The sequence below is a fragment of the Choloepus didactylus genome, chromosome 6 (assembly GCF_015220235.1).
Source record: "Choloepus didactylus isolate mChoDid1 chromosome 6, mChoDid1.pri, whole genome shotgun sequence".
In the NCBI taxonomy this organism is placed as follows: Eukaryota; Metazoa; Chordata; class Mammalia; order Pilosa; family Megalonychidae; genus Choloepus; species Choloepus didactylus.
In genome coordinates this window covers 79,428,129-79,441,389 of record NC_051312.1, presented here as the reverse complement: position 1 = coordinate 79,441,389, position 13,261 = coordinate 79,428,129, and the positions used below count along the sequence as shown (strand labels likewise).

The 13,261-nt window shown below is 38.5% G+C and overlaps 1 protein-coding gene across 1 annotated transcript; it reads right to left on the bottom strand.

Annotated features, from left to right (window-relative positions):
• Window positions 1-5,706: 5,706 nt before the first annotated feature.
• Window positions 5,707-6,324, bottom strand: LOC119538280 (olfactory receptor 52H1-like). The gene has a single exon (XM_037841152.1). The coding sequence runs from the start codon at window positions 6,322-6,324 to the stop codon at window positions 5,707-5,709; it is 618 nt and encodes a 205-aa protein (XP_037697080.1).
• Window positions 6,325-13,261: the final 6,937 nt, after the last annotated feature.

The window sequence follows — 13,261 nt, the reverse complement described above, 5'->3', positions numbered from 1 at the left end:
TTAAATAACTTTTAACATAATTTTAAAACACATTTTAAAAACTAACAAAGGTATGTAAGCAAAGTTCTTTAACAATAAAGAAGTGGATCATGCCCTTAATGAGTTAAAGATATGATAATTAACTTACATTTGTTAAATTCATGGACCCATAAAATAAATTAAACACACAAACAAATTACTACATAGTGTATTGCTTGTTCAAGAATAAATATAGCCATTCAGCAGAATCTATAGCCCTGAATTGGCTGAAATTTTATAATGTTTTATGAAACAGGAAGAATTAAAAGCAGTGAGAAATTACTGGGTTATTCCATAAATGGTTTGGAAATCCTTTACTATTTATTGTTAAAAAAAAATGTGCCTAGATCCACAAATCATACTAAGTAAATAAAGTTACTTATGAATCAAAATAATGGTAAATCTAATCACAAGAAAACCCCCAAATTATATAAATAAGTATCTATCTGAAATCTGTATGGGAATAAAGATTTTAGGAAATTTATTTCAGTGAATAAATAAGCAACAAATATTAAGTAAAGGAGGAAGACAAACCTGCAAATACAGATTAGAAAAAGCACCAAGGACCACATTACATGGCAAAACTTGAAAAATAATGGAAGCTGTTTTAAGATGCAAACTTTTAGTCATAAGCAAAATAATAAGAAATAAGTAATACAAATTTATTAAGCATCCAAAATCTGAAAATCAATAATTTTAGGAAAGAAAAAAGTAGTAAATGTGGAGTTGAGTCTCTGAAGTCACAAGTGAAATACTTTAATATGATGATTCAAACCAAGATCAAAAGAAAAAAGTAAAATTTCCAATGATAAAAGAATATTTCTAACAATAAAAACATTTAAAAATCAATTCTGTTTTGACATTAAAGTAAAATTGATTGTATTTGGGAAGATATAAGCTATCAAATATGATTCAACAATAATCAGAAAACCTAAAAAAAAAAAACAATTTATATGAAATAAATTGAAAAGGCTGTCAGGGACCTAACTCTCACTAAATGGTATCTAACAAGATAATTCAATCAATTCTATTTTCTTTTAAAGAACAAATAATTTAAACAGTACTGTAATTGATTCCGGGGCAAATAAGAAATGTAAAAAATTTCTAGATTTATTTGAAAGGCTACTACAACTACTTTGTAAAAACTTAAATGCATTCATTCATTCCAACAGTATTTATTTTGAGCCCTAATATGCACCCCGAACTGGGAGGAAGGAAAACAAGTAAACAAGCAATAAAATACGATGATTACTGTAGTAAGATCAACAATGCCAGCCAGAATTAATGTAACAGAAGAGAGAATGGATAATAATGATTAGATTTCTGAAATTCAAGAACACAGAACAGGTAGGACTTGACAATTGACAGAGATCGGTGATGGAAGGAGGAGAGTCAAGGTTCATTCCACATCAATGATCCTCTAAACCAAGTATTTTGTTTCTGTTTTTGTTTTCTTGGAGCCCCAGTTTCACTCCTGATTTTAGAGGATAATTTGAAAGTTTCTTTGAAACATGTTCATTTGTTTACTACCTATAAAGTAAAGCAAATACACATTAACTTGCCAATACGTTACCTGGATGTATGTATAGTATCCATCATACCTGGAATATATACCTCACAACCGGAGACTCTGCATACAATTCATGGCTCTCTACCTAACCAGCCCCAATGGCTTTATTGATGTCCTTGTAGGCATGCAGTTTCTAGATGCCACATTAAAAACCCTCCATCATTACCATTGTCCAGTCTTAGACAAGTATTATTTAACACACACCAGACCCCAGATGAGAACATCAATGGGGAAGAGGCCATACAGCCCTCTCCCATGTCAAAAGTGAGATTATTTTATTCCAGTAAATGAGTCAACCCACTTTGATTTTCAGCTCTTGGGAATACTGTCGTCTGAAATTATTCTCCACCCACCCTTGATTTCTTAACATTTCTTCAACTTAGGCCATCTTCCCTCTTTCCCAACTAACTTCTGCTAATCAATTTTCCCCAGCAAGATTTTGTAACCAATATCTAAATTAGGTAGTGTTCCTATAAGCTGTCATAGTATCATGCTTTATCTAATCAGTCACCACACTATTTTATTACTTTTATCACTTAGTAAACTGTAAACTTTTAGAGGGCAGAACTCTCCTCTGCTTATGTCATTGTAGTTTCCCTAGGACAGTACTTGGTACAGAGTATTCAATCAATACTTGTGGATTAAATTAGTGAACAGAAGTCCTTGGGACTTCACACTAATAAGCTGATCATTTGATGTGTTTTGCATACAGTTTACTCATGTTCCCTACCTTATCATTCTCCTACCTCTCCCTCAATGCACACTTAAGGCCTACCATAATACCACAAGATAGGCTCCTACATTTAGACTCTAGGAAATGAAAATCTGGAAGACCATGAAAACTGAACTAGATAAAGACTCCTACCAAAAAAAATCCAGGGAATCCATAGCCATAACATAGCAGTGAAGGATGATCTGGAAGGAAGGGCACAGATATGAGAAATGAGTAGCTCCTTCCCCACTCACCTTTAGAGTTTTAAATACAATAGTAAGATCCTGGGCTTTATATTACTATTCTGTATTCATATTTCCCAGGAGTCAATAACTCTACCTTCTATTTAATCTAATAGTACTATCCCTCTGTCTTTGTTCACAATTCCTTTGTATCTGACCAGGATTTTGTCTTTAGTGAACATTCTCCTGCCTTATATACTAGTCTCTGATTGACTGCTGAAAATTTCTCTCTTCTCCACTAAAGCTAGGAATTCATTGCAATGGCACATCCTGTATCTCTCCACAGACAGTCTCCCCCAGTACTAAGCTAAACACAGGACAGATTTTTTCACCAATATCTTGATCACAACTGTGGCAATCTATGCCTTGTCCCTATTCTTTTTATGTTGAGTATAGCCAATTCTTCTCTCTGCCTCTTTTAAGGATAGGAATGTCCATGGTTGGCCCATGGGTCAAAGAAGGACAGTAGTGACATCCATTCCAGAAGGCAATTGTTCTACTCCATTATGTTAATGTGCCCCTCATGGACGTGGGTTGTGGTGGATATCTTAGTGCTTGCCCCCATTATTGCAAAAGGACAACACAACACTCATTCACAAATGCACACATTTATATATAAAAACCTATGTGTGCACACATAAGAGAACCTAAAAGGTAGCATACCAGACTGTAATCTCCAGAGGTCACACCCTAGCCTGGTATGGCCAGTACTAAGTCTGTCATAACAAACTTACTCTCTGTGACATTTCTTATACCCTTAAGGGTAGAAATGTTGGCCCCCAGAAAAACCAACAAGAGTTTTGTGTGGAGTAGTAGAGGGGCTCAGAGTTCATCTCTTAATAGACATTCCCCATTTATTTAATTCTCTTATCATCAGTGTCACCTTAAGAACCTGTATCCAAAGTTCTGATCTTGGACTTTCCTATTTCCTGGAGCCTGCCTTCTCCCACCTCTGTCTCTTCTCACTACCAGCTCCGTCTTTGTAAGCTCTACTCCACAGCAGCTTTACTCCTCATCAGTTTATACCTCGGAGGTCCTGGTCCTGGAACTCTTTTGCAAAGGCAGCATAAGAACCAGACAGTGCAGAAACACAGCAGGCAAAAGACAGACAAAAGGACAGAAGGGGCAATCCCAGGGCCAGGAAGGACAGGCACAGGGACAAAATGGAGAGACAGAGAAGAATAAACACAGATCCTGGAGGAGTGGAAGCTAAATATTCATTCCTAGTCCTCTCCAGAGAGGGCCTATGAGCCATGGGGTCCTATGGGCCTCAGATCCCATGGCTCCAAGTCTCAGTCTAGCACATATGCAAAGATTCAACCACATTAACACTTTACCAACCTAGGAACCTATGCCTCCTCTCTTGCCAGTGGTGGCTTAGGAATTTGAGGATCTAGAAATGTAGGACACCTGCATCTTAGCAGTGTCCTTATCTAGTTTGATAGCAATTTGATGAAGGGTTGGGAACAGATCTACCATGTACCCAGGCCCAGTCTAGAACTCCTAAAACTGCTTGTATAGGGACTGTTTCATCCTCCTCTGAATCATTGGCAGAGCTTATTTCACAAATGCGTGTTCCGGAGATGTCTTTTATCTGAAATAGGTCTCCATCTAATCTTACACGAGAAAAGCCTGGAGACATTGCTCTCATTTGCTGCCATCTCCCCAGATGTGAAAAGGTCTCTGTTTTCAGATACTTTCTTCCATGTTCAGTCTTGATTGGCAGTTCTCCCCAACTTCTCTCAGGGGTGACTCAACATTAACTTTGGGTTTAGTTCATTGTTTATAGTACAGGCTGTAATCTATTTATGTGTGAGTGAATCTCTAGCACAAAATACTGCAGGTTTTAAAATCATAGATACCCACCCTGGGTACTTAGTACAATCCTTCCAACAGAAAATCTGCCTTCACAAACCTCCTGTCACTCCAACAAAGAAGTCAGGTTTCAGGGTATATTTGTAGTTAAAAATCTGGATTCTGGAATCTATTCTTTGACATCCCCCTTCCTTTGTGCTCCAAAAAGACACTGAAAATCAATTTCCACATCTGTGAAAAAGGAATAACTTGGAAATGCTTCTTTTAAAGAAGAGCTCTGAGGAATACATGGGGTAACAACTATAACCATACTATGGAGAATATAAGTCTTTCCCAATGACTCTCCAGAATAGTCCTTCAGATCATGCTGAGTTGTAAGTCCAGGCAGATTCCCACAGGGCAAAATATGAATTTCATTCATTCATTAAAAATCATATGTTTCAAATTCTTTATTCAGTAAATACTTACTGAGTGCCTTTAATGTACTAGAAACTTTACAGGTGGTGGGAATACAATGACAAACAAAGCAGATGCTGACCTGATCCTTAGTTACCTAATGGAGGGGATAGACAGAAAGTAACTAATTATGAAATAATGACTTTATTAAAGTTGTGATAAGTGCTAAAGAAAAAGTATGTTATGCAATGGAATACTAATCTAGAAAGCAGGATTAGAGAAGGAATATCTGAGGAGGGAATTTTACCTGAAGGCATAGTAGGAGGTAGCCAAGCAGGGATAGTAAAGAGCTCGGTATGGGCAGAAAGGATAAGAAGAAGCTTGGGGCATTTGAGAAAGAAACTGAACAAGGAAAGTATGGTGGGGTGCTGTCTTCATTCCTTAATGGTATTACCAATCAGCTCCGTGGGCTCAAATGCAGAATCCAAGAAAAACAGAGGTGGGCTGCATATTAGGAAATAACTAGACTTCAAATGTCTTAAAATTAGCAATAAGAAAGAAGTAAGTCTAGTCTTAGCTCTCTTTTCCTCCTGCTCGTCATCTCCACATAGTAAGAAACACTTAAGCCCAAGAAAATCTTTGTTTTTCTAAAAATTTAGATCTTCTTTCTCCCACCTCCCTTCTGCCTATTCATTACACATGGGTAGGACCCCGAAATTTCAAATTAATAGGGGTTACAACTTTCTTTTCATATCTCTCTGCGTAATAAAATTTCACCAAATCAAGTTTACATAAAGTTCTTCTTCAGCAGCATTTCCCTCTTATTGTTTGATCTTCAAACAGAAGAGGAGAATAAATTTGTCTTGGATCTGCTTGGTCTTCATTCCATAAACAATAGGATTTAGAGCAGGAGGGATGGCCACATAGAGGTTGGCAAATAGGATGAGCAAGTGTCAAGGGACACTGTGCCCAAAGCGATGAGTGAGGATGGAGAAGAAAGCGGGTGTATAAAACATGAGGATAACACAGACATGGGAGCAACAGGTACCCAGTGCCTTTTGGCAGGCACCCTGGGATGAGAGTTGAAGGACAGCATGGAGGATGAAGGTGTAGGAAACAGCATTAAATATCACATCTGAGATGACTGTCATGAGAGGTACAGCAAATCCATACCAGATGTTGACAGAGATGTCAGCTGAGGAAAGCTGAGCAACAGCTATATGCTCACAGTATGTCTGTGGAATAATGCGTGTTCTGCAGAAGGGCAACCGTTTCAGCAGGAAAACATCTGGAAGAATGACAGAGAAGCTTCTCACAACAAGGCTCACCACAAGCTTAACGATCTCCTGCGGAGCCAGGATGGTGGTGTATCTGAAGGGGAAGCAGATGGCTACGTAGCAATCAAATGCCATGGCCAATAGGATGGCTGAATCCACAACAAAGCTGAAGTGGAGGAAGAACATCTGGGTGAGACATCCAGGGAAGTTTATTTCCTGGGAGCCAAGCAAGAAGTTATTGAGATGTTTGGGCACTGTAGTAGTGAACAAGATGAGGTCAGTCATGGCCAGCATAGAGATGAAATGAAACATGGACTCATGGAGGCTATGTTCAACTGCATGAGGTACAGGAGGAGGCAATTTCCCACCATAGCCACAACATAGATGAAACAGAAGGGAATCCCAATCCAGATGTGGAACTTCTCCAGGCCAGGTATCCCAACAAGGATAAAGGACCTGGGGTTATAACAGCTCAATTTTACATGGCCTCTTCAGTCTGGGATCCACTGGTTCTTGAGCCCTGAGGACAACAAAAATGTGAGAACAGGATGTAAAAACAAATTCCACTCTGGTGCTGAAGGCAGTTGGGGACTGCAACTGTTACATTCAGATTTCCTACATAAGAAGTATCTCCTATCCCCTCAAGGAAGTGGCACTTACAGAATTGACTAGCTGTTGGCCCCACTTCATTTCTTTTTATATTTACTAATGAACCAAATGGAATTGTAATTTTTGCAAATCAGAGGAGCTGACAATAAGCAATTTCATATTAAACCTAAATAGATGTGTTCCTTTCTTAAGGCAGATTTATTTATATTATCCCATTTGACAGGAGTAGGAGTAGTCTTATGGACAAGGAGAGGCTTGTGACATCTCTGCCAGGACCCTAGTCAAAACTTTACATAACATGCTTCTCTCATTTAGGGGACAGTTTTGTCATGGACAGAATCCTTAATTAGTCAAGGTGAACACATTACATCTGCCTTAGGAAAAATGTAAGCAGCCTTCCACATGAATGAATGTTCTAAGTTACATCCCAAGGTCCGATGCAAGCTGAACTCCTACAGGCACTAGAAACCAGGCTTCTAAGAATAATGTATAGCAACAGAGAGTCTTCATGATGTCCTCTGTAAAACAATGGCCACCTTACTCCCCGTGACCTGAAAAACAGGTAGACTGATTTAAATAAAAAGGTAGAGCTCCAAAATGTCTCTATAATTTAGCCTAGATTCCAGCTCAGTCTCTTGGAGCACAGATTCACTGCCTCCTGTCAGGGACCCCTCTTCCTCAGGGTTACAGGAGGTATGTTTAACAGGGAGGAAAATTACCACTAATCATTGAGTCTGCCAAGAGAGGTGAAAAGGAAATATCCAAACCAAGGTCTGCTGCTTCAGTCAAAACCTACTCTGACCTCACTTTGTCTATCCAAAGAGCCCTTCTTTCTTCCTAAGTCAGCTGGTATGCCTGTTAAATCAATAGTGTCTCACCAGGGTGTGTCTCTTTATTTTAGAATCTCTGGTGCTAACAGGACCCCTTCCTCTCGAGTTCATGTCCTTCAGGGCACAGCCCCTACTTGGACCCTGAGTAAACCCAAGGCTAGGCTAACAGATAAAACTGTAGAGCCAGTGTAGAGTTTTGCTCCTCCCTAAGTGACTGCAGCTTTCAACTCACCGGCATCGTCTTCTGGTCTCTTGTTTTTTAGGATTAGTGGGAAGTCTCTACTTAGAAGGAAGCGAGAAAACTTGCTAGGAAAAATTCCAGTTTAGAGGGGAATTGAAAACATTTATATGTTTCTATATACATCCAGGAGCTAGTATATGGGTTATCTGGGCCCATGTATTTCCCAGTCCTACAGAAGGGATGAAATCAACCATATTAACTCCTTTTCCCTTGAGATGGAGTGTGCTTGGGGATTCTAGAAGGCTGTGGACATCGGATCCCCAGGAGATTCAGACCTAAACAAGTTGGACATAGTCAGCTGAGACAGAATTCTTGCAGGCCTAAGAATTTTCCCGTGCTTGCTGGAGTCTTTATTTAGTCTATTTTTATAACCTTGAACTAACACTTAAATACTTAAATTAAAATTTTCTATAGTTTTTAATAAGTCTTTATATTGGAAGTGTAAGTCCTCCAACATTTTCTTCAAAAATGTCTTATCTATTCTTGGCACTTTGTTTGGTCATGAACGTTTTAGAATCAGCTTTTCAATTTGTACACTCACAAACAGTGTTGGGGTTTGACTGTGGTTGCAATGAATCTGTATATAAATATGGTGTCACTTGATGCCTTTATAATATGGTATCTTCATTCTAGAAATATAAATATGACATAGACCTCCATTAATGTAGCCTTCCTTTATTTTCCTCAATAATGGGTTGAGATGTCCGTATATTCTATGGATACTTAAAAAAAAATGTACAAATACTCTTTTTGTTGGAGGCAGAATGTTTCAGTTTTCTACAGCTGCTGTAACAAATTACTATAAACTTTCTCACTTAAAACAATACAAATTTAATATCTAGAATGTCTCTCTGAAAGTCCACCTGATGTAAAATCATGGTTTCATCAACTGTTTTCCTTTTTGGAGGCTTTGGGAAAGAATTAATTCCCTTGCTTTTCCTAGAGATCCCCCTTCCCCCCTCTTCAAAGCCAGCAGTGTTACATCTCTCTGTGCCTTTCTTTCATAGTCTTGTCTCCCTGATTGTTCTCTTCTGCCTCCCTCTTCTACTTTTAAGGAATCTTGTGATTATAGGGATGATTCGGGAGAGTTGCTGTGTCTTAAAGTCAAATGGTTAGCAACCCTAATTCCATCTGCAACCTTGATTCACCCTTGCCATGTAATCTACCTCTTTCACAAGTTCTGGGAATTACGACAAGAACATTTTTGGGGTGAATCTTATTTTGCCTACCAGACGGAGTGTCAAACTTTGTAAATTATTACTTTCAAATTCACTGCACTTGACTAATTTTAATCTGCTAGATATATCAGTAATAATAGATGCATTTAAAAATCTCACTTAAATTATTGTGGTTTTTTTTTTTTTTTTGCCTTGCTTCCTAGTTCCTTTTTGTTTTTGTTGTTTTATTACTTTTTCCTTGCTTTCTTTATATGTATGTGTGTGTGTGTGTGTGTGTTGTGATGTGCATGCACATCATCTGTTTTCCTGTGCCTGCTGTGGGAGATTCCCTCTAACTACTCTCTTTCTTTTTCACTTTCTTCCTTTGCTTATCCTTCCAGTTACCTTGGCCTATTCTCCTAGAGACTCAATTCTGAACACAAGTTTAATGCAATGTTTTGGGATTCTGGTCCATTTCATTAATATTGTTATGTCCAATCTCTGAGATAGAAAGAAGATTGATTCAGTTAGTAAGAGTTATTAGGTGCAGGAAGTGTCTATATTCTCTGTATCTCTGGGCAAGCAACTTTTTATAAACTTCAATTCAGAGAATTGGTTTGATAGCAGATTTTGGTGTATGTACGTGTGCTCGCATGTGTGTCTGTGCGGTATGCACATCTGTATTTAGCTTATATTTTTGATCAGGGACCCTCTCCCCTATTCCTGACTTTAAGCAGTGACCTTGGATTTTTTATCTCTATATTAGAGAACTTTTTAAAATTCTCTTATGTTGTGGAAGCTAAATTTCTTTCTAAGCTACCCCTTCTCTTTTCTAGATCTGGAAAGTAGAAGATCTCTGGATTTGTAGACCTTCTGAACCATATTCCTTCTTATTGTTTTATCCTTTTCTGACCCACAAAGATGTCATTAGTGTTTCAGGAATCACAATCCCACACTACTTGTTTCCCAGACACTGAAACCAGATTTCAATCTATTTTATCCAGTTTCTATTTGTTTAAGGTGAAAGAACAACTTTCATTTGTACCATTTATTTCTTAGGGCCTAAAGAGATAGTCCTTGTGCTCATCAAACTTCTCAGCTATCTTCCCCCACAAGGGCAATGGCCTTACTTAAAAGGGATGCTGCGGAGAAATATTCAAAGATCTCTTATCCTTCTCCTGCCTTCTGGGATATCTTTTCTCTTACATCAGCTTCCATAATCCCAACTTTCTACTGTTATTTCCTCAGGTACTCTTGAGCTGCTTAAATCTCTCCTTTGAGAAAAATGTCAAATCAGTATAAAATTCTGAGATCTTAGCATGTAGACATGAATGGGGGACAGGTGTTTGCTGGGAACAGCACGAAATTGAGAGAAAGGCTCATTCTCTTAGTTAAATCTTTCCATTATATCATGTTAGGACTATTGTTCTGATGACTGCCAAATATATTGGCTTAACTGGTTGATTTCTTGCACTTGAATTGGATGTCCTTGAGATCGGAGACTTTTTTCCACTGTTCTAGCTGTAATTCCATCTCCTAGAACAGTGCATGATATGCAGTAATAAAGCTGGGCCCACGGTGGTTACCAAACACTTCTCTGATGAGTAAGAAACAAAGCTACATCCTTATTACCTCTCTCTAGGTGAGCAGAAATTTTTTGATTGGCTCTCTTCTCCTTGCCTTCAAACTGTCATTGCTCACCAAGAGTCAAGCTTCAAGGGCACAGATATGATTTCCTGTGAAGAAGTTTTCATCTTCTAATACATCTCTACACCGGACCCTTCCGATTCATCACACTTATCTTCTCAGAGAAAACCACTAACAATATTCACCCTAGAGAGAATTACATGTAGTTATCATTTAGAAATTATTTCACCTGTGATTTCATTTATTCCTCATATAAATACCTTGAAATAAGTGAGAGTATTCCTGAAGCAGAGACATTTTAAATGACTTCTCAAGATCAAACATCTTGCAGAGGTAGAGCCGGATCTGAACCCCCGTTCTATGTCTTAGAGTACTCTTCCATGTATAGGAGCTTTTACAAAATGACAAATGCAGTAAAGGCTGGACAAGCCAGGCAGAGACCCAGTGCTTTGAAAGCACAGAAAGGGAGAGATCCATTACAACTGGCAGTTCTGAGATGGCCAGAAGGCAGTGGAATGACACTTTTTAAATGCTGAAGGAAAATATTTGTGTGTGTGTGTGTGTGTGTGTGTATTCAGCCATTCTGGTGTACAAATAGACATAAAAATCAATAAATCATTATAGAAAGCCCGAAAATTATTCCATCAATATATATGGTCCATTAATTTCTTTCTTAAACTTTTTATTTGAAATAATTTCAAACTTCAGGAGAGTTGCAAAATATTTAAACCTTATACAAAGAACTCCAACATACCCACCCCACACCCTGTCAATTGTAACTTTTTATCACATTTGTCGTATCATTCTTGATTCACTGCTCACCCCGTTCCTGAAATATTTTAACTGTTTTCAGAAGTTTCTGCCAGTTCCTGTTTGTTGTTCAAAGTGTCTGTGGAGGAGGCTGTGTCGTGGAGAGTCTCACGCTACCATCTTGATCAGGGCAGAGTCTGATTTATAACTTATTTATTTATTTAAAAAGTTGTGGGTTTACAGAAAAATCATGAATAAAATACAGGATTCCCATATACCACCCCACCACCAATACCTTGCACTGATGTGCAATATTTTTTACAATTGTTGACTGTGCATTTCTATAATTCTACTATTAACTATAGCCGTGGATTAAATTAGGGTTCATTGTTTGTGTAGTGTAGTTCAATGGATTTTAAAAAAATTATTCTGTTACCATATACACAATCTAATATTTCCCCCTTTTAATCACGTTCAGATATATATTCCAGTGCTGTTACTTAGGTTCACAATGTTGTGTTACATCACCACTATCCATCACCAAAACATTTCCATCATTCCAAATAGGAACCCTGTGCATTCCCTATCCCCACCCCATCCCCTGGTAACCTACATTCTAGATTCTGAATCTGTCAGTTTGCTTATTCATATTGTTTCAAAACAATGAGATCACACAGTATTTGTCCTTTTGCCTGGATTACTTCTCTCAACAGGATGTCTTCAGGGTTCCTCCATGTTGCTGCACGTGTCAGGACATCATTCCTTTTTATGGCTGAATAAAATTCCATTGGATGTATATACCACGTTTTGTTTATCCATTCATTGGTTGGTGGACACTTGAGTTGCTTGTATCTTTTAGCATTTGTCAATGATGCTGCTGTGAACATCAGTGTGCAAATATCTGTTCTACTCCCTACTTCCAGTTACTTTGGGTATATGACTAGTAGTGGGATTGCTGGGTCATACCGTAGCTCTGTACTTAGCTTTCTGAGGATCTTCCACACTGTCTTCCACAGCGGCTGCACTATTCTACATTCACACCAGCAATGAATGAGTGTTCCAACTTCTCTGCATCCTTAACAACACTTGTTATTTTCCATTTTTTTAAATAGTAGCCGTTCTAATGGGTGTGAAATGGTATCTCTTTGTGGTTTTGATTTGCATTTTCCAGATGTCTAATGATGTTGAGCATCTTTTCATGTGCTTTTTGGCCTGGTCAATATATATTTTTTTTTTATCTTCATTTTATTGAGATATATTCACATACCACGCAGTCATACAAAACAAATCGTACTTTCGATTGTTTACAGTACCATTACATAGTTGTACATTCATCACCAAAATCAATCCCTGACACCTTCATTAGCACACACACAAAAATAACAAGAATAATAATTAGAGTGAAAAAGAGCAATTGAAGTAAAAAAGAATACTGGGTACCTTTGTCTGTTTGTTTCCTTCCCCTGTTTTTCTACTCCTCCATCCATAAACTAGACAAAGGGGAGTGTGGTCTTTATGGCTTTCCCAATCCCATTGTCACCCCTAATAAGCTACATTTTTATACAACTGTCTTCGAGATTCATGGGTTCTGGGTTGTAGTTTGATAGTTTCAGGTATCCACCACCAGCTACCCCAATTCTTTAGAACCTAAAAAGGGTTGTCTAAAGTGTGCGTAAGAGTGCCCACCAGAGTGACCTCTCGGCTCCTTTTGGAATCTCTCTGCCACTGAAGCTTATTTCATTTCCTTTCACATCCCCCTTTTGGTCAAGAAGATGTTCTCCGTCCCACGATGCCGGGTCTACATTCCTCCCCGGGAGTCATATTCCACGTTGCCAGGGAGATTCACTCCCCTGGGTGTCTGATCCCACGTATGGAGGAGGGCAGTGATTTCACCTTTCAAGTTGGCTTAGCCAGAGAGAGGGCCACATCTGAGCAACAAAGAGGCATTCGGGAGGAGGCTCTTAGGCACAACCATAGGGAGGCCTAGCCTCTCCTTT